At 55.2% G+C, this 26,703-nt stretch overlaps 1 protein-coding gene across 1 annotated transcript in view; it reads right to left on the reverse strand.

The window, feature by feature from the left end:
- Positions 1-3,894: 3,894 nt before the first annotated feature.
- LOC140405801 (uncharacterized) overlaps positions 3,895-26,703 on the reverse strand; it is a gene marked incomplete at its 3' end in the record, with an annotated part of 100,084 nt that continues 77,275 nt past the window's right edge. Inside the window, 9 exon segments of the mRNA XM_072494232.1 lie at positions 3,895-3,948; positions 4,407-4,457; positions 5,357-5,413; positions 8,779-8,955; positions 14,223-14,291; positions 17,845-17,985; positions 21,869-21,987; positions 22,143-22,549; positions 22,753-22,952. Of these exon segments, the coding sequence (XP_072350333.1) occupies positions 3,895-3,948; positions 4,407-4,457; positions 5,357-5,413; positions 8,779-8,955; positions 14,223-14,291; positions 17,845-17,985; positions 21,869-21,987; positions 22,143-22,549; positions 22,753-22,952 (1,275 nt within the window).

A 26,703-nucleotide genomic window follows, 5' to 3' on the forward strand; every position in this document is an offset into this window, starting at 1 on the left:
GATGTTGAGAGCTCGTCCTGGGGGATTCCACGTGGGCCCTCACAGCTCGAGATCGCTGAAATGAGTGTTGTGAGCGAGGGACGGGGAGCGAGGGACAGGCGGACGAGTCGCCTCCAGATCGGTCTGAACACTGTGTGGCTGACAGTCCTCTCACTGTCCCTCGCGCCCCCTGTCCCTCACGCCCCCCGTCCCTCGCGCCCCCCGTCCCTCGCGCCCCCCGTCCCTCGCGCCCCCCGTCCCTCGCGCCCCCCGTCCCTCGCGCCCCCCGTCCCTCGCGCCCCCGTCCCTCGCGCCCCCCGTCCCTCGCGCCCCCCGTCCCTCGCGCCCCCGTCCCTCGCGCCCCCGTCCCTCGCGCCCCCCCGTCCCTCGCGCCCCCCGTCCCTCGCGCCCCCCGTCCCTCGCGCCCCCCGTCCCTCGCGCCCCCCGTCCCTCGCGCCCCCCGTCCCTCGCGCCCCCCGTCCCTCGCGCCCCCGTCCCTCGCGCCCCCCGTCCCTCGCGCCCCCTGTCCCTCGCGCCCCCTGTCCCTCGTGCCCCATCCCTCGCGCCCCCTGTCCCTCGTGCCCCCTGTCCCTCGCGCCCCGTGTCCCTCACGCCCTGTGTCCCTAGTGCCCTCCGTCCCTAGCGCCCTCTGTCCCTCGCGCCCTCTATCCCTCGCGCCCCCTGTCACGCGCGCCCCCTGTCCCTCGCGCTCTCTCTCGCTCGCGCTCTCTCTCGCTCGCGCTCTCTCTCTCTTGCACTCTCTCGCTCGCGCTCTCTCTTGCACTCTCTCTCTCTTGCGCTCTCTCTCTCTTGCGCTCTCTCTCTTGCGCTCTCTCTCTTGCGCTCTCTCTCTCTTGTGCGTTCTCTCTCTCTTGTGCTCTCTCTCTCTTGCGCGCTCTCTCTCTCTTGCGCTCTCTCTCTCTTGCGCTCTTTCTCTCTTGCACTCTCTGTCTTTTGCTCTCTCTCTCTTGCTCTCTCTCTCATGCTCTCTCTCTCTCTTGCACTCAATCTCTCTTGCTCTCTCTCTCTTGCGCTCTCGCTCTCTTGGGCTCTCACTCTCTTGCGCATGCTCTCTCTTGCACTCTCTCTCTTGCTCTCTCTCTTGCGCTCTCTCTCTCTTGCGCTCTCTCTCTCTTGCGCTCTCTCTCTCTTGCGCTCTCTCTCTCTTGCGCCCTCTCTCTCTTGCGCTCTCTCTCTCTTGCGCTCTCTCTCTCTTGCGCTCTCTCTCTCTTGCGCTCTCTCTCTCTTGCGCTCTCTCTCTCTTGCGCTCTCTCTCTCTTGTGCTCTCTCTCTCTTGCGCTCTCTCTCTCTTGCGCTCTCTCTCTCTTGCGCTCTCTCTCTCTTGCGCTCTCTCTCTTACGCTCTCTCTCTCTTGCGCTCTCTCTCTTGCGCTCTCTCTCTTGCGCTCTCTCTCTTGCGCTCTCTCTCTTGCACTCTCTCTCTCTTGCACTCTCTCTCTCTTGCACTCTCTCTCTCTTGCACTCTCTCTCTCTTGCGCTCTCTCTCTCTTGCACTCTCTCTCTCTTGCGCTCTCTCTCTTGCGCTCTCTCTCTTGCACTCTCTCTCTCTTGCACTCTCTCTCTCTTGCACTCTCTCTCTCTTGCACTCTCTCTCTCTTGCGCTCTCTCTCACTTGCGCTCTCCCTCTCTTGCGCATGCTCTCTCTCTTGCACTCTCTCTCACTCTCTCTCTTGCGCTCTCTCTCTCTCTCTCTTGCGCGCTCTCTCTCTCTCTTGCGCGCTCTCTCTCTCTTGCGCTCTCTCTCTCTTGCGCTGTCTCTCTCTTGTGCTCTCTCTTGCGCTCTCGCTCTCTTGTGCTCTCTCTTGCGCTCTCTCTTGCGCTCACTCTCTCTTGCACTCTCTCTCTCTTGCACTCTCTCTCTCTTGCACTCTCTCTTGCGCATGCTCTCTCTCTTGCGCTCTCACTCTGTTGCGCTCTCACTCTGTTGCGCTCTCTCTCTCTTGCACTCTCTCTCTCTTGCACTCTCTCTTGCGCTCTCTCTCTCTTGCGCTCTCACTCTCTTGCGCATGCTCTCTCTTGCACTCTCTCTCTTGCGCTCTCTCTCTCTTGCGCTCTCTCTCTCTTGCGCTCTCTCTCTCTTGCGCTCTCTCTCTCTTGCGCCCTCTCTCTCTTACGCTCTCTCTCTCTTGCGCTCTCTCTCTCTTGTGCTCTCTCTCTTGCGCTCTCTCTCTCTTGCGCTCTCTCTCTCTTGCGCTCTCTCTCTCTTGCGCTCTCTCTCTCTTGCGCTCTCTCTCTCTTGCGCTCTCTCTCTCTTGCGCTCTCTCTCTCTTGCGCTCTCTCTCTCTTGCGCTCTCTCTCTCTTGCGCTCTCTCTCTCTTGCGCTCTCTCTCTCTTGCGCTCTCTCTCTCTTGCGCTCTCTCTCTTGTGCTCTCTCTCTTGTGCTCTCTCTCTTGCGCTCTCTCTCTTGCGCTCTCTCTCTTGCACTCTCTCTCTCTTGCACTCTCTCTCTCTTGCACTTCTCTCTCTTGCGCTCTCTCTCTCTTGCGCTTTCTCTCACTTGCGCTCTCCCTCTCTTGCGCATGCTCTCTCTCTTGCACTCTCTCTCTCTCTCTCTTGCGCTCTCTTTCTCTCTCTCTTGCGCGCTCTCTCTCTCTCTTGTGCGCTCTCTCTCTCTTGCGCTCTCTCTCTCTTGCGATGTCTCTCTCTTGTGCTCTCTCTTGCGCTCTCGCTCTCTTGTGCTCTCTCTTGCGCTCTCTCTTGCGCTCTCTCTTGCGCTCACTCTCTCTTGCACTCTCTCTCTCTTGCACTCTCTCTCTCTTGCACTCTCTCTTGCGCATGCTCTCTCTCTTGCGCTCTCACTCTGTTGCGCTCTCACACTCTTGCGCTCTCTCTCTCTTGCACTCTCTCTCTCTTGCACTCTCTCTTGTGCTCTCTCTCTCTTGCGCTCTCCCTCTCTTGCGCATGCTCTCTCTCTTGCGCTCTCTCTCTCTCTCTTTCTTGCGCTTTCTCTCTCTCTCTTGCTCTCTCTCTCTCTCGTGCGCTCTCTCTCTCTTGCGCTCTCTCTCTCTTGCGCTCTCTCTATCTGTCGCTCTCTCTCTCTTGCGCTCTCTCTCTTGCGCTCTCTCTCTCTTGTGCGCTCTCACTCTTGCGCTCTCTCTCTCTTGCGCTCACTCTCTCTTGCGCTCTCTATCTCTTGCGCTCTCTCTCTCTTGCACTCTCCCTCTCGTGCTCTCTCTCTCTTGCGCTCTCTCTCTCTTGCGCTCTCTCTCTCTTGCGCTCTCTCTCTCTCTCTTGCGCGCTCTCTCTCTTGCGCTCTCTCTCTTGCGCTCTCTCTCTCTTGCGCTCTCTCTCTCTTGCGCTCTCTCTCTCTTGCGCTCTCTCTCTCTTGCGCTCTCTCTCTCTTGCGCTCTCTCTCTCTTGCGCTCTCTCTCTCTTGCGCTCTCTCTCTTGCGCTCTCTCTCTCTTGCGCTCTCTCTCTCGCGCTCTCTCTCTCTTGCGCTCTCCCTCTCTTGCGCATGCTCTCTCTCTTGCACTCTCTTTCTTGCGCTCTCTCTCTTGCGCTCTCTCTCTCTTACGCTCTCTCTCTCTTTCGCTCTCTCTCTCTTGCGCTCTCTCTCTCTTGCGCTCTCCCTCTCTTGCGCTCTCTCTCTCTCTCTTGCGCTCTCTCTCTTGCGCTCTCTCTCTCTTGTGCGCTCTCTATCTCTTGCTCTCTCTCTCATGCTCTCTCTCTCTCTTGCACTCAATCTCTATTGCTCTCTCTCTCTTGCTCTCTCTCTCTCTTGCGCTCTCCCTCTCTTGCGCATGCTCTCTCTTTCGCTCCCTCTCTCTTGCGCTCTCTCTCTCTTGCGCTCTCTCTCTCTTGCGCTCTCTCTCTCTTGCACTCTCTCTCTCTTGCACTCTCTCTCTCTTGCTCTCTCTCTCTCTTGCTCTCTCTCTCTCGCGCTCTCTCTCTTGCGCTCTCTCTCTTGCGCCCTCTCTCTCTTGCGCTCTCTCTCTCTTGCGCTCTCTCTCTCTTGCGCTCTCTCTCTCTTGCGCTCTCTCTCTCTTGCGCTCTCTCTCTCTTGCGCTCTCTCTCTCTTGCGCTCTCTCTCTCTTGCGCTCTCTCTCTCTTGCGCTCTCTCTCTCTTGCGCTCTCTCTCTTGCGCTCTCTCTCTTGCGCTCTCTCTCTTGCGCTCTCTCTCTTGCACACTCTCTCTCTTGCACTCTCTCTCTCTAGCACTCTCTCTCTCTTGCACTCTCTCTCCCTTGCGCTCTCTCTCTCTTACGCTCTCTCTCTCTTGCGCTCTCTCTCTCTTGCGCTCTCTGTCTCTTGCGCTTTCTCTCTCTTACGCTCTCTCTCTCTTGCGCTCTCTCTCTCTTGCGCTCTCTCTCTCTCTTGCGCTCTCTCTCTCTTGCGCTCTCTCTCTCTTGCGCTCTCTCACTCTTGCGCTCTCCCTCTCTTGTGCGTTCTCTCTCTCTTGTGCTCTCTCTCTTGCGCGCTCTCTCTCTTGCGCTCTCTCTCTCTCTTGCGCTCTTTCTCTCTTGCACTCACTGTCTTTTGCTCTCTCTCTCTCTTGCTCTCTCTCTCATGCTCTCTCTCTCTCTTGCACTCAATCTCTATTGCTCTCTCTCTCTTGCTCTCTCTCTCACTTGCGCTCTCCCTCTCTTGCGCTCTCCCTCTCTTGCGCATGCTCTCTCTTTCGCTCTCTCTCTCTTGCGCTCTCTCTCTCTTGCGCTCTCTCTCTCTTGCGCTCTCTCTCTCTTGCACTCTCTCTCTCTTGCACTCTCTCTCTCTTGCTCTCTCTCTCTCCTGCTCTCTCTCTTGCGCTCTCTCTCTTGCGCCCTCTCTCTCTTGCGCCCTCTCTCTCTTGCGCTCTCTCTCTCTTGCGCTCTCTCTCTCTTGCGCTCTCTCTCTCTTGCGCTCTCTCTCTCTTGCGCTCTCTCTCTCTTGCGCGCTCTCTCTCTTGCGCGCTCTCTCTCTTGCGCTCTCTCTCTTGCGCTCTCTCTCTTGCGCTCTCTCTCTTGCACACTCTCTCTCTTGCACTCTCTCTCTCTAGCACTCTCTCTCTCTTGCACTCTATCTCTCTTGCACTCTCTCTCTCTTGCACTCTCTCTCTCTTGCACTCTCTCTCTCTTGCACTCTCTCTCTCTTGCACTCTCTCTCTCTTGCACTCTCTCTCTCTTGCACTCTCTCTCTCTTGCACTCTCTCTCTCTTGCTCTTTCTCAGTCTTGCGCTCTCCCTCTCTTGCGCATGCTCTCTATCTTGCACTCTCTCTCTCTCTCTCTTGCGCTCTCTCTCTCTCTCTTGCGCGCTCTCTCTCTTTCTCTCTTGCGCGCTCTCTCTCTTTCTCTCTTGCGCGCTCTCTCTCTTTCTCTCTTGCGCGCTCTCTCTCTCTTGCGCTCTCTCTCTCTTGCGCTCTCTCTCTCTTGCGCTCTCTCTCTCTTGCGCTCTCTCTCTTGCGCTCTCTCTCTCTTCCGCTCTCTCTCTCTTGCGCTCTCTCTCTCTTGCGCTCTCTCTCTCTTGCGCTCTCTCTCTCTTGCGCTCTCTCTCTCTTGCGCTCTCTCTCTCTTGCGCTCTCTCTCTCTTGTGCTCTCTCTTGCGCTCTCTCTCTCTTGCGCTCTCTCTCTCATGCGCTCTCTCTCTCTTGCGCTCTCTCTGTCTCTTGCACTCTCTCTCTCTTGCACTCTCTCTCTCTTGCACTCTCTCTCTCTTGCACTCTCTCTCTCTTGCACTCTCTCTCTCTTGCACTCTCTCTCTCTTGCACTCTCTCTCTCTTGCACTCTCTCTCTCTTGCACTCTCTCTTGCGCTCTCTCTCTATTGCGCTCTCCCTCTCTTGCGCATGCTCTCTCTCTTGCGCTCTCACTCTCTTGCGCTCTCTCTCTCTTGCACTCTCTCTCTCTTGCACTCTCTCTCTCTTGCACTCTCTCCTGCGCTCTCTCTCTCTTGCGCTCTCCCTCTCTTGCGCATGCTCTCTCTCTTGCGCTCTCTCTCTCTTTCTTGCGCTTTCTCTCTCTCTCTTGCTCTCTCTCTCTCTCGTGCGCTCTCTCTCTCTTGCGCTCTCTCTCTCTGTCGCTCTCTCTCTCTGTCGCTCTCTCTCTCTTGCGCTCTCTCTCTCGCGCTCTCTCTCGCGATCTCTCTCTCTCTCTTGCGCTCTCTCTCTCGCGCTCTCTCTCTCGCGCTCTCTCTCTCTCTCTAGTGCTCTCTCTCTCTTGCGCTCTCTCTCTCTTGCACTCTCTCTCTTGTGCGCTCTCTCTCTTGTGCGCTCTAACTCTTGCGCTCTCTCTTGCGCTCTCTCTCTCTCTTGCGCTCTCTCTCTCTTGCGCTCTCTCTCTCTTGCGCTCTCTCTCTCTTGCGCTCTCTCTCTCTTGCGCTCTCTCTCTCTTGCACTCTCCCTCTCGTGCTCTCTCTCTCTCTTGCGCTCTCTCTCTCTTGCGCTCTCTCTCTCTTGCGCTCTCTCTCTTGCGCTCTCTCTCTCTTGCGCTCTCTCTCTCTTGCGCTCTCTCTCTCTTCCGCTCTCTCTCTCTTGCTCTCTCTCTCTCTTGCTCTCTCTCTCTCTTGCTCTCTCTCTTGCGCTCTCTCTCTTGCGCCCTCTCTCTCTTGCGCTCTCTCTCTTGCGCACTCTCTCTCTTGCGCTCTCTCTCTCTTGCGCTCTCTCTCTCTTGCGCTTTCTCTCTCTTGCGCTCTCTCTCTTGCGCTCTCTCTCTTGCGCTCTCTCTCTTGCACACTCTCTGTCTTGCACACTCTCTCTCTTGCACTCTCTCTCTCTAGCACTCTCTCTCTCTAGCACTCTCTCTCTCTTGCACTCTCTCTCTCTTGCACTCTCTCTCTTGCACTCTCTCTCTCTTGCACTCTCTCTCTCTTGCACTCTCTCTCTCTTGCACTCTCTCTCTCTTGCACTCTCTCTCTCTTGCACTCTCTCTCTCTTGCACTCTCTCTCTCTTGCACTCTCTCTCTCTTGCACTCTCTCTCTCTTGCACTCTCTCTCTCTTGCTCTTTCTCAGTCTTGCGCTCTCCCTCTCTTGCGCATGCTCTCTATCTTGCACTCTCTCTCTCTCTCTCTTGCGCTCTCTCTCTCTCTCTTGCGCTCTCTCTCTCTCTCTAGCGCGCTCTCTCTCTTTCTCTCTTGCGCGCTCTCTCTCTCTTGCGCTCTCTCTCTCTTGCGCTCTCTCTCCCTTGCGCTCTCTCTCTCTTGCGCTCTCTCTCTCTTGCACTCTCTCTCTCTTGCACTCTCTCTCTCTTGCACTCTCTCTCTCTTGCGCTCTCTCTCTCTTGCACTCTCTCTTGCGCTCTCCCTCTCTTGCGCATGCTCTCTCTCTTGCGCTCTCACTCTCTTGCGCTCTCTCTCTCTTGCACTCTCTCTCTCTTGCACTCTCTCTCTCTTGCACTCTCTCTCTCTTGCACTCTCACTCTCTTGCACTCTCTCTCTCTTGCACTCTCTCTTGCGCTCTCTCTCTCTTGCGCTCTCCCTCTCTTGCGCATGCTCTCTCTCTTGCGCTCTCTCTCTCTTTCTTGCGCTTTCTCTCTCTCTCTTGCTCTCTCTCTCTCTCGTGCGCTCTCTCTCTCTTGCGCTCTCTCTCTCTGTCGCTCTCTCTCTCTGTCGCTCTCTCTCTCTTGCGCTCTCTCTCTCGCGCTCTCTCTCTCGCGCTCTCTCTCTCTCTCTTGCGCTCTCTCTCTCGCGCTCTCTCTCTCGCGCTCTCTCTCTCTCTCTTGTGCTCTCTCTCTCTTGCGCTCTCTCTCTCTTGCGCTCTCTCTCTTGTGCGCTCTAAATCTTGCGCTCTCTCTTGCTCTCTCTCTCTCTCTTGCGCTCTCTCTCTCTCTTGCGCTCTCTCTCTCTTGCGCTCTCTCTCTCTTGCGCTCTCTCTCTCTTGCACTCTCCCTCTTGCGCTCTCTCTCTCTTGAGCTCTCTCTCTCTTGCGCTCTCTCTCTCTTGCGCTCTCTCTCTTGCGCTCTCTCTCTCTTGTGCTCTCTCTCTCTTGCGCTCTCTCTCTCTTGCGCTCTCTCTCTCTTGCGCTCTCTCTCTCTTGCGCTCTCTCTCTTGCGCTCTCTCTCTCTTGCGCTCTCTCTCTCTTGCGCTCTCTCTCTCTTGCGCTCTCTCTCTCTTGCGCTCTCTCTCTCTTGCGCTCTCTCTCTCTTGCGCTCTCTCTCTCTCTCGCGCTCTCTCTCTCTCTTGCGCTCTCTCTCTTGCGCTCTCTCTCTTGCGCTCTCTCACTCTTGTGCGCTCTCTCTTGCGCTCTCTCTCTCTTGTGCGCTCTCTCTTACGCTCTCTCTCTCTTGCGCTCTCTCTCTCTTGCGATCTCTCTCTCTTGCGATCTCTCTCTCTTGCGATCTCTCTCCCTTACGCTCTCTCTCCCTTGCGCTCTCTCTCCCTTGCGCTCTCTCTCCCTTGCGCTCTCTCTTGCGCTCTCTGTCTCTTGCGCTCTCTCTCTCTTGCGCTCTCTCTCTTGCGTTCTCTCTCTCTTGCGCTCTCTCTCTTGCGCTCTCTCTCTCTTGCGCTCTCTCTCTCTTGCGCTCTCTCTCTCTTGCGCTCTCTCTCTCTTGCGCTCTCTCTCTCTTGCGCTCTCTCTCTCTTGCGCTCTCTCTCTATTGCCCTCTCTCTCTTGCGCTCTCTCTCTCTTGCGCTCTCTCTCTCTTGCGCTCTCTCTCTCTTGCGCTCTCTCTCTCTTGCGCTCTCTCTCTCTTGCGCTCTCTCTCTCTTGCGCTCTCTCTCTATTGCGCTCTCTCTCTCTTGCGCTCTCTCTCTCTTGCGCTCTATCTCTCTTGCGCTCTCTCTCTCTTGCGCCCTCTCTCTCTTGCGCTCTCTCTCTCTCTTGCGCGCTCTCTCTCTTGCGCTCCCTCTCTTGCGTTCTCTCTCTCTTGCGCTCTCTCTCTTGCGTCCTCTCTCTCTTAGCGCTCTCTGTTGCGCTCTCTCTCTCTTGCGCTCTCTCTCTCTTGTGCTCTCTCTCTCTTGCGCTCTCTCTCTCTTGCGCTCTCTCTCTCTTGCGCTCTCTCTCTCTTGCGCTCTCTCTCTTGCGCTCTCTCTCTTGCGCTCTCTCTCTCTTGCACTCTCTCTCTCTCTCTTGCACTCTCTCTCTCTCTTGCACTCTCTCTTGCACTCTCTCTCTCTTGCACTCTCTCTTGCGCTCTCTTTCTTGCGCTCTCTCTCTCTCTCTTGCGCTCTCTCTCTTGCACTCTATCTTGCGCTCTCTCTCTCTTGCGCTCTCTATCTCTTTTGCGCTCTCTCTCTCTTGCGCTCTCTCTCTCTTGCGCTCTCTATCTCTTTTGCGCTCTCTCTCTCTTGCGCTCTCTCTCTCTTGCGCTCTCTCTCTTGCGCTCTCTCTCTTGTGCGCTCTAAATCTTGCGCTCTCTCTTGCTCTCTCTCTCTCTCTTGCGCTCTCTCTCTCTCTTGCGCTCTCTCTCTCTTGCGCTCTCTCTCTCTTGCGCTCTCTCTCTCTTGCACTCTCCCTCTTGCGCTCTCTCTCTCTTGAGCTCTCTCTCTCTTGCGCTCTCTCTCTCTTGCGCTCTCTCTCTTGCGCTCTCTCTCTCTTGTGCTCTCTCTCTCTTGCGCTCTCTCTCTCTTGCGCTCTCTCTCTCTTGCGCTCTCTCTCTCTTGCGCTCTCTCTCTTGCGCTCTCTCTCTCTTGCGCTCTCTCTCTCTTGCGCTCTCTCTCTCTTGCGCTCTCTCTCTCTTGCGCTCTCTCTCTCTTGCGCTCTCTCTCTCTTGCGCTCTCTCTCTCTCTCGCGCTCTCTCTCTCTCTTGCGCTCTCTCTCTTGCGCTCTCTCTCTTGCGCTCTCTCACTCTTGTGCGCTCTCTCTTGCGCTCTCTCTCTCTTGTGCGCTCTCTCTTACGCTCTCTCTCTCTTGCGCTCTCTCTCTCTTGCGATCTCTCTCTCTTGCGATCTCTCTCTCTTGCGATCTCTCTCCCTTACGCTCTCTCTCCCTTGCGCTCTCTCTCCCTTGCGCTCTCTCTCCCTTGCGCTCTCTCTTGCGCTCTCTGTCTCTTGCGCTCTCTCTCTCTTGCGCTCTCTCTCTTGCGTTCTCTCTCTCTTGCGCTCTCTCTCTTGCGCTCTCTCTCTCTTGCGCTCTCTCTCTCTTGCGCTCTCTCTCTCTTGCGCTCTCTCTCTCTTGCGCTCTCTCTCTCTTGCGCTCTCTCTCTCTTGCGCTCTCTCTCTATTGCCCTCTCTCTCTTGCGCTCTCTCTCTCTTGCGCTCTCTCTCTCTTGCGCTCTCTCTCTCTTGCGCTCTCTCTCTCTTGCGCTCTCTCTCTCTTGCGCTCTCTCTCTCTTGCGCTCTCTCTCTATTGCGCTCTCTCTCTCTTGCGCTCTCTCTCTCTTGCGCTCTATCTCTCTTGCGCTCTCTCTCTCTTGCGCCCTCTCTCTCTTGCGCTCTCTCTCTCTCTTGCGCGCTCTCTCTCTTGCGCTCCCTCTCTTGCGTTCTCTCTCTCTTGCGCTCTCTCTCTTGCGTCCTCTCTCTCTTAGCGCTCTCTGTTGCGCTCTCTCTCTCTTGCGCTCTCTCTCTCTTGTGCTCTCTCTCTCTTGCGCTCTCTCTCTCTTGCGCTCTCTCTCTCTTGCGCTCTCTCTCTCTTGCGCTCTCTCTCTTGCGCTCTCTCTCTTGCGCTCTCTCTCTCTTGCACTCTCTCTCTCTCTCTTGCACTCTCTCTCTCTCTTGCACTCTCTCTTGCACTCTCTCTCTCTTGCACTCTCTCTTGCGCTCTCTTTCTTGCGCTCTCTCTCTCTCTCTTGCGCTCTCTCTCTTGCACTCTATCTTGCGCTCTCTCTCTCTTGCGCTCTCTATCTCTTTTGCGCTCTCTCTCTCTTGCGCTCTCTCTCTCTTGCGCTCTCTCTCTTGCGCTCTCTCTTGTGCGCTCTCTCTTGTGCGCTCTCTCTTGTGCGCTCTCTCACTCTCTTGCGCTCTCTCTCTCTTGCGCTCTCTCTGTCTTGCGCTCTCTCTCTCTTGCGCTCTCTCTCTCTTGCGCTCTCTCTCTCTTGCGCTCTCTCTCTCTTGCGCTCTCTCTCTCTTGCGCTCTCTCTCTCTTGCGCCCTCTCTCTCTTGCGCTCTCTCTCTCTTGCGCTCTCTCTCTCTTGCGCTCTCTCTCTCTTGCGCTCTCTCTCTCTTGCGCTCTCTCTCTCTTGCGCTCTCCCTCTCTTGCGCATGCTCTCTCTCTTGCACTCTCTCTTTCTTGCGCTCGCGCTCTCTCCCTCTTGTGCGCTCTCTCTCTTGTGCGCTCTCTCTCTTGTGCGCTCTCTCTCTCTTGCGCTCTCTCTCTCTTTTGCACTCTCTCTTGCGCTCTCTCTCTCTTGCGCTCTCTCGCTCTCTTGCACTCTCTAGCTCTTGTGCGCTCTCTCTCTCTTGTGCGCTCTCTCACTCTTGCGCTCTCTCTTGTGCTCTCTCTCTCTCTTGCGCGCTCTCTCTCTTGTGCTCTCTCTCTCTTGCACTCTCTCTCTTGCGCTCTCTCTCTCTTGCGCTCTCTCTCTCTTGCGCTCTCTCTCTCTTGCGCGCTCTCTCTCTTGCGCGCTCTCTCTCTTGTGCTCTCTCTCTCTTGCGCTCTCTCTCTCTTGCGCTCTCTCTCTCTTGCGCTCTCTCTCACTTGCGTTCTCTCTCTCTTGCGCGCTCTCTCTCTTCCACTCTCTCTCTCTGTTGCACTCTCTCTCTTGCACTCTCCCTCTCTTGCACTCTCTCTCTCGTGCACTCTCTCTTTCTTGCGCTCTCTCTCTCTCTCTTGCGCTCTCTCTCTCTTGCACTCTCTCTTTCTTGCGCTCTCTCTCTCTCTCTTGCGCTCTCTCTCTCTTGCACTCTCTCTCTCTTGCACTCTCTCTCTCTTGCACTCTCTCTCTCTAGCACTCTCTCTCTCTTGCACTCTCTCTCTTGCACTCTCTCTCTCTTGCACTCTCTCTCTCTTGCACTCTCTCTCTCATGCACTCTCTCTCTCTTGCACTCTCTCTCTCTTGCACTCTCTCTCTCTTGCACTCTCTCTCTCTTGCACTCTCTCTCTCTTGCACTCTCTCTCTCTTGCACTCTCTCTCTCTTGCACTCTCTCTCTCTTGTACTCTCTCTCTCTTGTACTCTCTCTCTCTTGCAGTCTCTCTCTCTTGAACTCTCTCTTGCGCTCTCTCTCTCTTGGGCTCTCCCTCTCTTGCACTCTCCCTCTCTTGCACTCTCTCTCGCTTGAACTCTCTCTCTCTTGCACTCTCTCTCTCTTGCATTCTCTCTTTCTTGCGCTCTCTCTCTCTCTCGCACTCTCTCTCTCTTGCACTCTCTCTCTCTTGCACTCTCTCTCTCTTGCACTCTCTCTCTCTTGCACTCTCTCTCTTGCACTCTCTCTCTCTTGTACTCTCTCTCTCATGCACTCTCTCTCTCATGCACTCTCTCTCTCATGCACTCTCTCTCTCATGCACTCTCTCTCTCTTGCACTCTCTCTCTCTTGCACTCTCTCTCTCTTGAACTCTCTCTCTCTTGAACTCTCTCTCTCTTGCGCTCTCTCTTGCACTCTCTCTTTCTTGCGCTCTCTCTCTCTCTCATGAGCGCTCAGTCTCTCTTGAGCGCTCTCTCTCTCTCTTGCGCGCTCTCTCTCTCTTGCGCTCTCTCTCTCTTGTGCTCTCTCTCTCTTGCGCTCTCTCTCTCTTGCGCTCTCTCTCTTGTGCGCTCTCACTCTTGCGCTCTCTCTTGCGCTCTCTCTCTCTCTCTTGCGCTCTCTCTCTCTTGCGCTCTCTCTCTCTTGCGCTCTCTCTCTCTTGCGCTCTCTCTCTCTTGCGCTCTCTCTCTCTTGCGCTCTCCCTCTCGCGCTCTCTCTCTCTTGCGCTCTCTCTCTCTTGCGCTCTCTCTCTCTTGCGCTCTCTCTCTCTTGCGCTCTCTCTCTCTTGCGCTCTCTCTCTCTTGCGCTCTCTCTCTCTTGCGCTCTCTCTCTCTTGCGCTCTCTCTCTCTTGCGCTCTCTCTCTCTTGCGCTCTCTCTCTCTCTCTTTCTCTCTCTCTCTCTTGCGCTCTCTCTCTCTTGCGCTCTCTCTCTATTGCGCTCTCTCTCTCTTGCGCGCTCTCTCTCTTGCGCTCTCCCTCTCTTGCGCATGCTCTCTCTCTTGCACTCTCTCTTTCTTGCGCTCTCTCTCTTGCGCTCTCTCTCTCTTACGCTCTCTCTCTCTTGCGCTCTCTCTCTCTTGCGCTCTCTCTCTCTTGCGCTCTCTCTCTCTTGCGCTCTCTCTCTCTTGCGCTCTCTCTCTCTTGCGCTCTCTCTCTCTTGCGCTCTCTCGCTCTTGCGCTCTCTCGCTCTCTCTTGCGCTCTCTCTCTCTCTTGCGCTCTCTCTCTCTTGTGCGCTCTCTCTCTCTTGTGCGCTCTCTCTCTCTTGTGCGCTCTCTCTCTCTTGTGCGCTCTCTCTCTCTTGTGCGCTCTCTCTTGCGCACTCTCTCTCTTGCGCACTCTCTCTCTTGCGCACTCTCTCTCTTGCGCACTCTCTCTCTTGCGCACTCTCTCGCTTGCGCACTCTCTCTCTTACGCTCTCTCTCCCTTGCGCTCTCTCTCTCTTGCGCTCTCTCTTGCGCTCTCTGTCTCTTGCGCTCTCTGTCTCTTGCGCTCTCTCTCTCTTGCGCTCTCTCTCTCTTGCGCTCTCTCTCTCTTGCGTTCTCTCTCTCTTGCGTTCTCTCTCTCTTGCGCTCTCTCTCTCTTGCGCTCTCTCTCTTGCGCTCTCTCTCTTGCGCTCTCTCTCTTGCGCTCTCTCTCTATTGCCCTCTCTCTCTCTGGCGCTCTCTCTCTCTTGCGCTCTCTCTCTCTTGCGCTCTCTCTCTCTTGCGCTCTCTCTCTCTTGGGCTCTCTCTCTCTTGCGCTCTCTCTCTCTTGCGCTCTCTCTCTCTTGCGCTCTCTCTCTCTTGCGCTCTCTCTCTCTTGCGCTCTCTCTCTTGCGCTCTCTCTCTCTTGCGTCCTCTCTCTCTTGCGCTCTCTCTTGCGCTCTCTCTCTCTCTTGCGCTCTCTCTCTCTTGCGCTCTCTATCTCTTGCGCTCTCTCTCTCTTGCACTGTCTCTCTCTCTTGCACTGTCTCTCTCTCTTGCACTCTCTCTTGCACTCTCTCTCTCTTGCACTCTCTCTTGCGCTCTCTCTTTCTTGCGCTCTCTCTCTCTCTCTTGCGCTCTCTCTCTTGCACTCTCTCTCTCTTGCACTCTCTCTTGCGCTCTCTCTCTCTTGCGCTCTACCTCTCTTGCGCATGCTCTCTCTCTTGCACTCTCTCTTTCTTGCGCTCTCTCTCTCTCTCTTGTGCTCTCTCTCTCTTGCGTTCTCTCTCTCTTGCGCTCTCTCTCTCTTTTGCGCTCTCTCTCTCTTGCGCTCTCTCTCTCTTGCGCTCTCTCTCTCTCTTGCGCTCTCTTTCTCTCTTGCGCTCTCTCTCTCTCTTGCGCTCTCTCTCTCGCTTGCGCTCTCTCTCTCTTGCGCTCTCTCTCTCTTGCGCTCTCTCTCTCTTGCTCTCTCTCTCTCTTGCTCTCTCTCTCTCTTGCTCTCTCTCTTGCGCTCTCTCTCTCTTGCGCTCTCTCTCTTGCGCTCTCTCTCTCTTGCACTCTCTCTCTCTCTCTTGCACTCTCTCTCTCTCTTGCACTCTCTCTTGCACTCTCTCTCTCTTGCACTCTCTCTTGCGCTCTCTTTCTTGCGCTCTCTCTCTCTCTCTTGCGCTCTCTCTCTTGCACTCTCTCTCTCTTGCGCTCTACCTCTCTTGCGCATGCTCTCTCTGTTGCACTCTCTCTTTCTTGCGCTCTCTCTCTTGTGCTCTCTATCTCTTGCGCTCTCTCTCTCTTGCGCTCTCTCTCTCTTTTGCGCTCTCTCTCTCTTGCGCTCTCTCTCTCTTGCGCTCTCTCTCTCTTGCGCTCTCTCTCTCTTGCGCTCTCTCTCTTGCGCTCTCGCTTGTGCGCTCTCTCACTCTTGCGCTCTCTCTTGTGCTCCCGTCTCTCTTGCGCTCTCTCTCTCTTGCGCTCTCTCTCTTGCGCTCTCTCTCTCTCTTGCGCTCTCTCTCTTGTGCGCTCTCTCTCTCTCTTGCGCTCTCTCTCTTGTGCGCTCTCTCTCACTTGCGCTCTCTCTCTCTTGCGCTCTCTCTCTCTTGCGCTCTCTCTCTCTTGCGCTCTCTCTCTCTTGCGCTCTCTCTCTCTTGCGCTCTCTCTCTCTTGCGCTCTCTCTCTCTTGCGCTCTCTCTCTCTTGCGCTCTCTCTCTCTTGCGCTCTCTCTCTCTTGCGCTCTCTCTCTCTTGCGCTCTCCCTCTCTTGCGCTCTCTCTCTCTTGCGCTCTCTCTCTCTTGCGCTCTCTCTCTCTTGCGCTCTCTCTCTCTTGCACTCTCTCTTTCTTGCGCTCGCGCTCTCTCCCTCTTGTGCGCTCTCTCTCTTGTGCGCTCTCTCTCTTGTGCGCTCTCTCTCTCTTGCGCTCTCTCTCTCTTTCGCTCTCTCTCTTGCGCTCTCTCTCTCTTGCGCTCTCTCTCTCTCTTGCACTCTCTAGCTCTTGTGCGCTCTCTCTCTTGTGCGCTCTCTCTTGTGCTCTCTCTCTCTCTTGCGCGCTCTCTCTCTTGCGCTCTCTCTCTCTTACGCACTCTCTTTCTTGCGCTCTCTCTCTCTTGCGCTCTCTCTCTTGCGCTCTCTCTCTCTTGCGCTCTCTCTCTCTTGCGCGCTCTCTCTCTTGCGCGCTCTCTCTCTTGCGCGCTCTCTCTCTTGCGCTCTCTCTCTCTTGCGCTCTCTCTCTCTTGCGCTCTCTCTCTCTTGCACTCTCTCTCACTTGCGTTCTCTCTCTCTTGCGCGCTCTCTCTCTTCCGCTCTCTCTCTTGCACTTTCTCTCTCTCTTGCACTCTCTCTCTTGCGCTCTCTCTCTCTTGCACTCTCTCTCTCTTGCACTCTCTCTCTCTTGCACTCTCTCTCTCTTGCACTCTCTCTCTCTTGCACTCTCTCTCTCTTGCACTCTCTCTCTCTTGCACTCTCTCTCTCTTGCACTCTCTCTCTCTTGCACTCTCTCTCTCTTGCACTCTCTCTCTCTTGCACTCTCTCTCTCTTGCACTCTCTCTCTCTTGCACTCTCTCTCTCTTGCACTCTCTCTCTCTTGCACTCTCTCTCTCTTGTACTCTCCCTCTCTTGTACTCTCTCTCTCTTGCACTCTCTCTCTCTTGAACTCTCTCTCTCTTGCGCTCTCTCTTGCGCTCTCTCTCTCTTGGGCTCTCCCTCTCTTGCACTCTCCCTCTCTTGCACTCTCTCTCGCTTGAACTCTCTCTCTCTTGCACTCTCTCTCTCTTGCATTCTCTCTTTCTTGCGCTCTCTCTCTCTCTCGCACTCTCTCTCTCTTGCACTCTCTCTCTCTTGCACTCTCTCTCTCTTGCACTCTCTCTCTCTTGCACTCTCTCTCTCTTGCACTCTCTCTCTTGCACTCTCTATCTCTTGTACTCTCTCTCTCATGCACTCTCTCTATCATGCACTCTCTCTCTCATGCACTCTCTCTCTCATGCACTCTCTCTCTCTTGCACTCTCTCTCTCTTGCACTCTCTCTCTCTTGAACTCTGTCTCTCTTGCGCTCTCTCTTGCACTCTCTCTTTCTTGCGCTCTCTCTCTCTCTCTTGAGCGCTCAGTCTCTCTTGAGCGCTCTCTCTCTCTCTTGCGCGCTCTCTCTCTCTTGCGCTCTCTCTCTCTTGCGCTCTCTCTCTCTTGCGCTCTCTCTCTCTTGCGCTCTCTCTCTCTTGCGCTCTCTCTCTTGTGCGCTCTCACTCTTGCGCTCTCTCTTGCGCTCTCTCTCTCTCTCTTGCGCTCTCTCTCTCTTGCGCTCTCTCTCTCTTGCGCTCTCTCTCTCTTGCGCTCTCTCTCTCTTGCGCTCTCTCTCTCTTGCGCTCTCTCTCTCTTGCGCTCTCCCTCTCGCGCTCTCTCTCTCTTGCGCTCTCTCTCTCTTGCGCTCTCTCTCTCTTGCGCTCTCTCTCTCTTGCGCTCTCTCTCTCTTGCGCTCTCTCTCTCTTGCGCTCTCTCTCTCTTGCGCTCTCTCTCTCTTGCGCTCTCTCTCTCTCTCTTGCTCTCTCTCTCTCTTGCGCTCTCTCTCTCTTGCGCTCTCTCTCTATTGCGCTCTCTCTCTCTTGCGCTCTCTCTCTCTTGCGCTCTCTCTCTCTTGCGCATGCTCTCTCTCTTGCACTCTCTCTTTCTTGCGCTCTCTCTCTTGCACTCTCTCTCTCTCTTACGCTCTCTCTCTCTTACGATCTCTCTCTCTTGCGCTCTCTCTCTCTTGCGCTCTCTCTCTCTTGCGCTCTCTCTCTCTTGCGCTCTCTCGCTCTTGCGCTCTCTCTTGCGCTCTCTCTCTCTCTCTTGCGCTCTCTCTCTCTTGTGCGCTCTCTCTCTCTTGTGCGCTCTCTCACTCTTGTGCGCTCTCTCTTGCGCACTCTCTCTCTTGCGCACTCTCTCTCTTGCGCACTCTCTCTCTTGCGCACTCTCTCTCTTGCGCACTCTCTCGCTTGCGCACTCTCTCGCTTGCGCACTCTCTCTCTTACGCTCTCTCTCCCTTGCGCTCTCTCTCTCTTGCGCTCTCTCTTGCGCTCTCTGTCTCTTGCGCTCTCTCTCTCTTGCGCTCTCTCTCTCTTGCGCTCTCTCTCTCTTGCGTTCTCTCTCTCTTGCGTTCTCTCTCTCTTGCGCTCTCTCTCTTGCGCTCTCTCTCTTGCGCTCTCTCTCTTGCGCTCTCTCTCTATTGCCCTCTCTCTCTCTTGCGCTCTCTCTCTCTTGCGCTCTCTCTCTCTTGCGCTCTCTCTCTCTTGCGCTCTCTCTCTCTTGCGCTCTCTCTCTCTTGGGCTCTCTCTCTCTTGCGCTCTCTATCTCTTGCGCTCTCTCTCTCTTGCGCTCTCTCTCTCTTGCGCTCTCTCTCTCTTGCGCTCTCTCTCTCTTGCGCTCTCTCTCTCTTGCGCTCTCTCTCTTGTGCTCTCTCTCTCTTGCTTCCTCTCTCTCTTGCGCTCTCTCTTGCGCTCTCTCTCTCTCTTGCGCTCTGTCTCTCTTGCGCTCTCTCTCTCGCGCTCTCTCTCTCTTGCACTGTCTCTCTCTCTTGCACTGTCTCTCTCTCTTGCACTCTCTCTTGCACTCTCTCTCTCTTGCACTCTCTCTTGCGCTCTCTCTTTCTTGCGCTCTCTCTCTCTCTCTTGCGCTCTCTCTCTTGCACTCTCTCTCTCTTGCACTCTCTCTCTCTTGCGCTCTACCTCTCTTGCGCATGCTCTCTCTCTTGCACTCTCTCTTTCTTGCGCTCTCTCTCTCTCTCTTGTGCTCTCTCTCTCTTGCGCTCTCTCTCTCTTGCGCTCTCTCTCTCTTTTGTGCTCTCTCTCTCTTGCGCTCTCTCTCTCTTGCGCACTCTCTCTCTTGCGCTCTCTCCCTCTTGCGCTCTCTCTTGTGCGCTCTCTCTCTCTTGCGCTCTCTCTCTCTCTTGCGCTCTCTCTCTCTCTTGTGCGCTCTCTCACTCTTGCTCTCTCTCTTGTGCTCTCCTCTCTCTTGCGCTCTCTCTCTCTTGCGCTCTCTCTCTCTCTTGCGCTCTCTCTCTCTCTTGCGCTCTCTCTCTCTCTTGCGCTCTCTCTCTCGCTTGCGCTCTCTCTCTCTTGCGCTCTCTCTCTCTTGCGCTCTCTCTGTCTTGCGCTCTCTCTCTCTCTTGCGCTCTCTCTCTCTTGCGCTCTCTCTCTCTCTTGCGCTCTCTCTCGCTTGCGCTCTCTCTCGCTTGCGCTCTCTCTCTCTTGCGCTCTCTCTCTTGCGCTCTCTCTCTTGCGCTCTCTCTCTTGCGCTCTCTCTCTCTTGCGCTCTCTCTCTCTTGCGCTCTCTCTCTCTTGCGCTCTCCCTCTCTTGCACTCTCCCTCTCTTGCACTCTCTCTCGCTTGAACTCTCTCTCTCTTGCACTCTCTCTCTCTTGCATTCTCTCTTCCTTGCGCTCTCTCTCTCTCTCGCACTCTCTCTCTCTTGCACTCTCTCTCTCTTGCACTCTCTCTCTCTTGCACTCTCTCTCTCTTGCACTCTCTCTCTCTTGCACTCTCTCTCTTGCACTCTCTCTCTCTTGTACTCTCTCTCTCATGCACTCTCTCTCTCATGCACTCTCTCTCTCATGCACTCTCTCTCTCATGCACTCTCTCTCTCTTGCACTCTCTCTCTCTTGCATTCTCTCTCTCTTGCACTCTCTCTCTCTTGAACTCTCTCTCTCTTGCGCTCTCTCTTGCACTCTCTCTTTCTTGCGCTCTCTCTCTCTCTCTTGAGCGCTCAGTCTCTCTTGAGCGCTCTCTCTCTCTCTTGCGCGCTCTCTCTCTCTTGCGCTCTCTCTCTCTTGCGCTCTCTCTCTCTTGCGCTCTCTCTCTCTTGCGCTCTCTCTCTTGTGCGCTCTCACTCTTGCGCTCTCTCTTGCGCTCTCTCTCTCTCTCTTGCGCTCTCTCTCTCTTGCGCTCTCTCTCTCTTGCGCTCTCTCTCTCTTGCGCTCTCTCTCTCTTGCGCTCTCCCTCTCGCGCTCTCTCTCTCTTGCGCTCTCTCTCTCTTGCGCTCTCTCTCTCTTGCGCTCTCTCTCTCTTGCGCTCTCTCTCTCTTGCGCTCTCTCTCTCTTGCGCTCTCTCTCTCTCTCTTGCTCTCTCTCTCTCTTGCGCTCTCTCTCTCTTGCGCTCTCTCTCTCTTGCGCTCTCTCTCTCTTGCGCTCTCTCTCTCTCTCTTGCTCTCTCTCTCTCTTGCGCTCTCTCTCTCTCTTGCGCTCTCTCTCTTGCACTCTCTCTCTCTTGCACTCTCTCTTGCGCTCTCTCTCTCTTGCGCTCTACCTCTCTTGCGCATGCTCTCTCTCTTGCACTCTCTCTTTCTTGCGCTCTCTCTCTCTCTCTTGTGCTCTCTCTCTCTTGCGCTCTCTCTCTCTTGCGCTCTCTCTCTCTTTTGCAATCTCTCTCTCTTGCGCTCTCTCTCTCTTGCGCACTCTCTCTCTTGCGCTCTCTCCCTCTTGCGCTCTCTCTTGTGCGCTCTCTCTCTCTTGCGCTCTCTCTCTCTCTTGCGCTCTCTCTCTCTCTTGTGCGCTCTCTCACTCTTGCGCTCTCTCTTGTGCTCTCCTCTCTCTTGCGCTCTCTCTCTCTTGCGCTCTCTCTCTCTCTTGCGCTCTCTCTCTCTCTTGCGCTCTCTCTCTCTCTTGCGCTCTCTCTCTCGCTTGCGCTCTCTCTCTCTTGCGCTCTCTCTGTCTTGCGCTCTCTCTGTCTTGCGCTCTCTCTCTCTCTTGCGCTCTCTCTCTCTTGCGCTCTCTCTCTCTCTTGCGCTCTCTCTCGCTTGCGCTCTCTCTCGCTTGCGCTCTCTCTCGCTTGCGCTCTCTCTCTCTTGCGCTCTCTCTCTTGCGCTCTCTCTCTTGCGCTCTCTCTCTTGCGCTCTCTCTCTCTTGCGCTCTCTCTCTCTTGCGCTCTCTCTCTCTTGGGCTCTCTCTCTCTTGCACTCTCTCTCTCTTGCATTCTCTCTTTCTTGCGCTCTCTCTCTCTCTCGCACTCTCTCTCTCTTGCACTCTCTCTCTCTTGCACTCTCTCTCTCTTGCTTGCACTCTCTCTCTCTTGCACTCTCTCTCTCTTGCACTCTCTCTCTTGCACTCTCTCTCTCTTGTACTCTCTCTCTCATGCACTCTCTCTCTCATGCACTCTCTCTCTCATGCACTCTCTCTCTCATGCACTCTCTCTCTCTTGCACTCTCTCTCTCTTGCATTCTCTCTCTCTTGCACTCTCTCTCTCTTGAACTCTCTCTCTCTTGCGCTCTCTCTTGCACTCTCTCTTTCTTGCGCTCTCTCTCTCTCTCTTGAGCGCTCAGTCTCTCTTGAGCGCTCTCTCTCTCTCTTGCGCGCTCTCTCTCTCTTGCGCTCTCTCTCTCTTGCGCTCTCTCTCTCTTGCGCTCTCTCTCTCTTGCGCTCTCTCTCTTGTGCGCTCTCACTCTTGCGCTCTCTCTTGCGCTCTCTCTCTCTCTCTTGCGCTCTCTCTCTCTTGCGCTCTCTCTCTCTTGCGCTCTCTCTCTCTTGCGCTCTCTCTCTCTTGCGCTCTCCCTCTCGCGCTCTCTCTCTCTTGCGCTCTCTCTCTCTTGCGCTCTCTCTCTCTTGCGCTCTCTCTCTCTTGCGCTCTCTCTCTCTTGCGCTCTCTCTCTCTTGCGCTCTCTCTCTCTCTCTTGCTCTCTCTCTCTCTTGCGCTCTCTCTCTCTTGCGCTCTCTCTCTCTTGCGCTCTCTCTCTCTTGCGCTCTCTCTCTCTCTCTTGCTCTCTCTCTCTCTTGCGCTCTCTCTCTCTCTTGCGCTCTCTCTCTTGCACTCTCTCTCTCTTGCACTCTCTCTTGCGCTCTCTCTCTCTTGCGCTCTACCTCTCTTGCGCATGCTCTCTCTCTTGCACTCTCTCTTTCTTGCGCTCTCTCTCTCTCTCTTGTGCTCTCTCTCTCTTGCGCTCTCTCTCTCTTGCGCTCTCTCTCTCTTTTGCAATCTCTCTCTCTTGCGCTCTCTCTCTCTTGCGCACTCTCTCTCTTGCGCTCTCTCCCTCTTGCGCTCTCTCTTGTGCGCTCTCTCTCTCTTGCGCTCTCTCTCTCTCTTGCGCTCTCTCTCTCTCTTGTGCGCTCTCTCACTCTTGCGCTCTCTCTTGTGCTCTCCTCTCTCTTGCGCTCTCTCTCTCTTGCGCTCTCTCTCTCTCTTGCGCTCTCTCTCTCTCTTGCGCTCTCTCTCTCTCTTGCGCTCTCTCTCTCGCTTGCGCTCTCTCTCTCTTGCGCTCTCTCTGTCTTGCGCTCTCTCTGTCTTGTGCTCTCTCTCTCTCTTGCGCTCTCTCTCTCTTGCGCTCCCTCTCTCTCTTGCGCTCTCTCTCGCTTGCGCTCTCTCTCGCTTGCGCTCTCTCTCGCTTGCGCTCTCTCTCTCTTGCGCTCTCTCTCTTGCGCTCTCTCTCTTGCGCTCTCTCTCTTGCGCTCTCTCTCTCTTGCGCTCTCTCTCTCTTGCGCTCTCTCTCTCTTGGGCTCTCCCTCTCTTGCACTCTCCCTCTCTTGCACTCTCTCTCGCTTGAACTCTCTCTTGCACTCTCTCTCTCTTGCATTCTCTCTTTCTTGCGCTCTCTCTCTCTCTCGCACTCTCTCTCTCTTGCACTTTCTCTCTCTTGCACTCTCTCTCTCTTGCACTCTCTCTCTCTTGCACTCTCTCTCTTGCACTCTCTCTCTCTTGTACTCTCTCTCTCATGCACTCTCTCTCTCATGCACTCTCTCTCTCATGCACTCTCTCTCTCATGCACTCTCTCTCTCATGCACTCTCTCTCTCTTGCACTCTCTCTCTCTTGCACTCTCTCTCTCTTGCACTCTCTCTCTCTTGAACTCTCTCTCTCTTGCGCTCTCTCTTGCACTCTCTCTTTCTTGCGCTCTCTCTCTCTCTCTTGAGCGCTCAGTCTCTCTTGAGCGCTCTCTCTCTCTCTTGCGCGCTCTCTCTCTCTTGCGCTCTCTCTCTCTTGCGCTCTCTCTCTCTTGCGCTCTCTCTCTCTTGCGCTCTCTCTCTCTTGCGCTCTCTCTCTTGTGCGCTCTCACTCTTGCGCTCTCTCTTGCGCTCTCTCTCTCTTGCGCTCTCTCTCTCTTGCGCTCTCTCTCTCTTGCGCTCTCTCTCTCTTGCGCTCTCTCTCTCTTGCGCTCTCTCTCTCTTGCGCTCTCCCTCTCGCGCTCTCTCTCTCTTGCGCTCTCTCTCTTGCGCTCTCTCTCTCTTGCGCTCTCTCTCTCTTGCGCTCTCTCGCTCTTGCGCTCTCTCTTGCGCTCTCTCTCTCTCTCTTGCGCTCTCTCTCTCTTGTGCGCTCTCTCTCTCTTGTGCGCTCTCTCACTCTTGTGCGCTCTCTCTTGCGCACTCTCTCTCTTGCGCACTCTCTCTCTTGCGCACTCTCTCTCTTGCGCACTCTCTCTCTTGCGCACTCTCTCGCTTGCGCACTCTCTCGCTTGCGCACTCTCTCTCTTACGCTCTCTCTCCCTTGCGCTCTCTCTCTCTTGCGCTCTCTCTTGCGCTCTCTGTCTCTTGCGCTCTCTCTCTCTTGCGCTCTCTCTCTCTTGCGCTCTCTCTCTCTTGCGTTCTCTCTCTCTTGCGTTCTCTCTCTCTTGCGCTCTCTCTCTTGCGCTCTCTCTCTTGCGCTCTCTCTCTTGCGCTCTCTCTCTATTGCCCTCTCTCTCTCTTGCGCTCTCTCTCTCTTGCGCTCTCTCTCTCTTGCGCTCTCTCTCTCTTGCGCTCTCTCTCTCTTGCGCTCTCTCTCTCTTGGGCTCTCTCTCTCTTGCGCTCTCTATCTCTTGCGCTCTCTCTCTCTTGCGCTCTCTCTCTCTTGCGCTCTCTCTCTCTTGCGCTCTCTTTCTCTTGCGCTCTCTCTCTCTTGCGCTCTCTCTCTCTTGCTTCCTCTCTCTCTTGCGCTCTCTCTTGCGCTCTCTCTCTCTCTTGCGCTCTGTCTCTCTTGCGCTCTCTCTCTCGCGCTCTCTCTCTCTTGCACTGTCTCTCTCTCTTGCACTGTCTCTCTCTCTTGCACTCTCTCTTGCACTCTCTCTCTCTTGCACTCTCTCTTGCGCTCTCTCTTTCTTGCGCTCTCTCTCTCTCTCTTGCGCTCTCTCTCTTGCACTCTCTCTCTCTTGCACTCTCTCTTGCGCTCTCTCTCTCTTGCGCTCTACCTCTCTTGCGCATGCTCTCTCTCTTGCACTCTCTCTTTCTTGCGCTCTCTCTCTCTCTCTTGTGCTCTCTCTCTCTTGCGCTCTCTCTCTCTTGCGCTCTCTCTCTCTTTTGCGCTCTCTCTCTCTTGCGCTCTCTCTCTCTTGCGCACTCTCTCTCTTGCGCTCTCTCCCTCTTGCGCTCTCTCTTGTGCGCTCTCTCTCTCTTGCGCTCTCTCTCTCTCTTGCGCTCTCTCTCTCTCTTGTGCGCTCTCTCACTCTTGCGCTCTCTCTTGTGCTCTCCTCTCTCTTGCGCTCTCTCTCTCTTGCGCTCTCTCTCTCTTGCGCTCTCTCTCTCTCTTGCGCTCTCTCTCTCTCTTGCGCTCTCTCTCTCTCTTGCGCTCTCTCTCTCTCTTGCGCTCTCTCTCTCGCTTGCGCTCTCTCTCTCTTGCGCTCTCTCTCTCTTGCGCTCTCTCTGTCTTGCGCTCTCTCTCTCTCTTGCGCTCTCTCTCTCTTGCGCTCTCTCTCTCTCTTGCGCTCTGTCTCTCTTGCGCTCTCTCTCTCGCGCTCTCTCTCTCTTGCACTGTCTCTCTCTCTTGCACTGTCTCTCTCTCTTGCACTCTCTCTTGCACTCTCTCTCTCTTGCACTCTCTCTTGCGCTCTCTCTTTCTTGCGCTCTCTCTCTCTCTCTTGCGCTCTCTCTCTTGCACTCTCTCTCTCTTGCACTCTCTCTTGCGCTCTCTCTCTCTTGCGCTCTACCTCTCTTGCGCATGCTCTCTCTCTTGCACTCTCTCTTTCTTGCGCTCTCTCTCTCTCTCTTGTGCTCTCTCTCTCTTGCGCTCTCTCTCTCTTGCGCTCTCTCTCTCTTTTGCGCTCTCTCTCTCTTGCGCTCTCTCTCTCTTGCGCACTCTCTCTCTTGCGCTCTCTCCCTCTTGCGCTCTCTCTTGTGCGCTCTCTCTCTCTTGCGCTCTCTCTCTCTCTTGCGCTCTCTCTCTCTCTTGTGCGCTCTCTCACTCTTGCGCTCTCTCTTGTGCTCTCCTCTCTCTTGCGCTCTCTCTCTCTTGCGCTCTCTCTCTCTTGCGCTCTCTCTCTCTCTTGCGCTCTCTCTCTCTCTTGCGCTCTCTCTCTCTCTTGCGCTCTCTCTCTCTCTTGCGCTCTCTCTCTCGCTTGCGCTCTCTCTCTCTTGCGCTCTCTCTCTCTTGCGCTCTCTCTGTCTTGCGCTCTCTCTCTCGCTTGCGCTCTCTCTCGCTTGCGCTCTCTCTCTCTTGCGCTCTCTCTCTTGCGCTCTCTCTCTTGCGCTCTCTCTCTTGCGCTCTCTCTCTCTTGCGCTCTCTCTCTCTTGCGCTCTCTCTCTCTTGGGCTCTCCCTCTCTTGCAGTCTCCCTCTCTTGCACTCTCTCTCGCTTGAACTCTCTCTCTCTTGCACTCTCTCTCTCTTGCATTCTCTCTTTCTTGCGCTCTCTCTCTCTCTCGCACTCTCTCTCTCTTGCACTCTCTCTCTCTTGCACTCTCTCTCTCTTGCACTCTCTCTCTCTTGCACTCTCTCTCTCTTGAACTCTCTCTCTCTTGCGCTCTCTCTCTTGCACTCTCTCTCTCTTGTACTCTCTCTCTCATGCACTCTCTCTCTCATGCACTCTCTCTCTCATGCACTCTCTCTCTCATGCACTCTCTCTCTCTTGCACTCTCTCTCTCTTGCATTCTCTCTCTCTTGCACTCTCTCTCTCTTGAACTCTCTCTCTCTTGCGCTCTCTCTTGCACTCTCTCTTTGTTGCGCTCTCTCTCTCTCTCTTGAGCGCTCAGTCTCTCTTGAGCGCTCTCTCTCTCTCTTGCGCGCTCTCTCTCTCTTGCGCTCTCTCTCTCTTGCGCTCTCTCTCTCTTGCGCTCTCTCTCTCTTGCGCTCTCTCTCTCTTGCGCTCTCTCTCTTGTGCGCTCTCACTCTTGCGCTCTCTCTTGCGCTCTCTCTCTCTCTCTTGCGCTCTCTCTCTCTTGCGCTCTCTCTCTCTTGCGCTCTCTCTCTCTTGCGCTCTCTCTCTCTTGCGCTCTCTCTCTCTTGCGCTCTCCCTCTCGCGCTCTCTCTCTCGTGCGCTCTCTCTCTCTTGCGCTCTCTCTCTCTTGCGCTCTCTCTCTCTTGCGCTCTCTCTCTCTTGCGCTCTCTCTCTCTTACGCTCTCTCTTGCGCTCTCTGTCTCTTGCGCTCTCTCTCTCTTGCGCTCTCTCTCTCTTGCGCTCTCTCTCTCTTGCGTTCTCTCTCTCTTGCGTTCTCTCTCTCTTGCGCTCTCTCTCTTGCGCTCTCTCTCTTGCGCTCTCTCTCTTGCGCTCTCTCTCTATTGCCCTCTCTCTCTCTTGCGCTCTCTCTCTCTTGCGCTCTCTCTCTCTTGCGCTCTCTCTCTCTTGCGCTCTCTCTCTCTTGCGCTCTCTCTCTCTTGGGCTCTCTCTCTCTTGCGCTCTCTATCTCTTGCGCTCTCTCTCTCTTGCGCTCTCTCTCTCTTGCGCTCTCTCTCTCTTGCGCTCTCTCTCTCTTGCGCTCTCTCTCTCTTGCGCTCTCTCTCTCTTGCTTCCTCTCTCTCTTGCGCTCTCTCTTGCGCTCTCTCTCTCTCTTGCGCTCTGTCTCTCTTGCGCTCTCTCTCTCGCGCTCTCTCTCTCTTGCACTGTCTCTCTCTCTTGCACTGTCTCTCTCTCTTGCACTCTCTCTTGCACTCTCTCTCTCTTGCACTCTCTCTTGCGCTCTCTCTTTCTTGCGCTCTCTCTCTCTCTCTTGCGCTCTCTCTCTTGCACTCTCTCTCTCTTGCACTCTCTCTTGCGCTCTCTCTCTCTTGCGCTCTACCTCTCTTGCGCATGCTCTCTCTCTTGCACTCTCTCTTTCTTGCGCTCTCTCTCTCTCTCTTGTGCTCTCTCTCTCTTGCGCTCTCTCTCTCTTGCGCTCTCTCTCTCTTTTGCGCTCTCTCTCTCTTGCGCTCTCTCTCTCTTGCGCACTCTCTCTCTTGCGCTCTCTCCCTCTTGCGCTCTCTCTTGTGCGCTCTCTCTCTCTTGCGCTCTCTCTCTCTCTTGCGCTCTCTCTCTCTCTTGTGCGCTCTCTCACTCTTGCGCTCTCTCTTGTGCTCTCCTCTCTCTTGCGCTCTCTCTCTCTTGCGCTCTCTCTCTCTCTTGCGCTCTCTCTCTCTCTTGCGCTCTCTCTCTCTCTTGCGCTCTCTCTCTCTCTTGCGCTCTCTCTCTCGCTTGCGCTCTCTCTCTCTTGCGCTCTCTCTCTCTTGCGCTCTC

This window comes from Scyliorhinus torazame, unplaced genomic scaffold, assembly GCF_047496885.1.
Source record: "Scyliorhinus torazame isolate Kashiwa2021f unplaced genomic scaffold, sScyTor2.1 scaffold_245, whole genome shotgun sequence".
NCBI classification, from domain to species: Eukaryota; Metazoa; Chordata; class Chondrichthyes; order Carcharhiniformes; family Scyliorhinidae; genus Scyliorhinus; species Scyliorhinus torazame.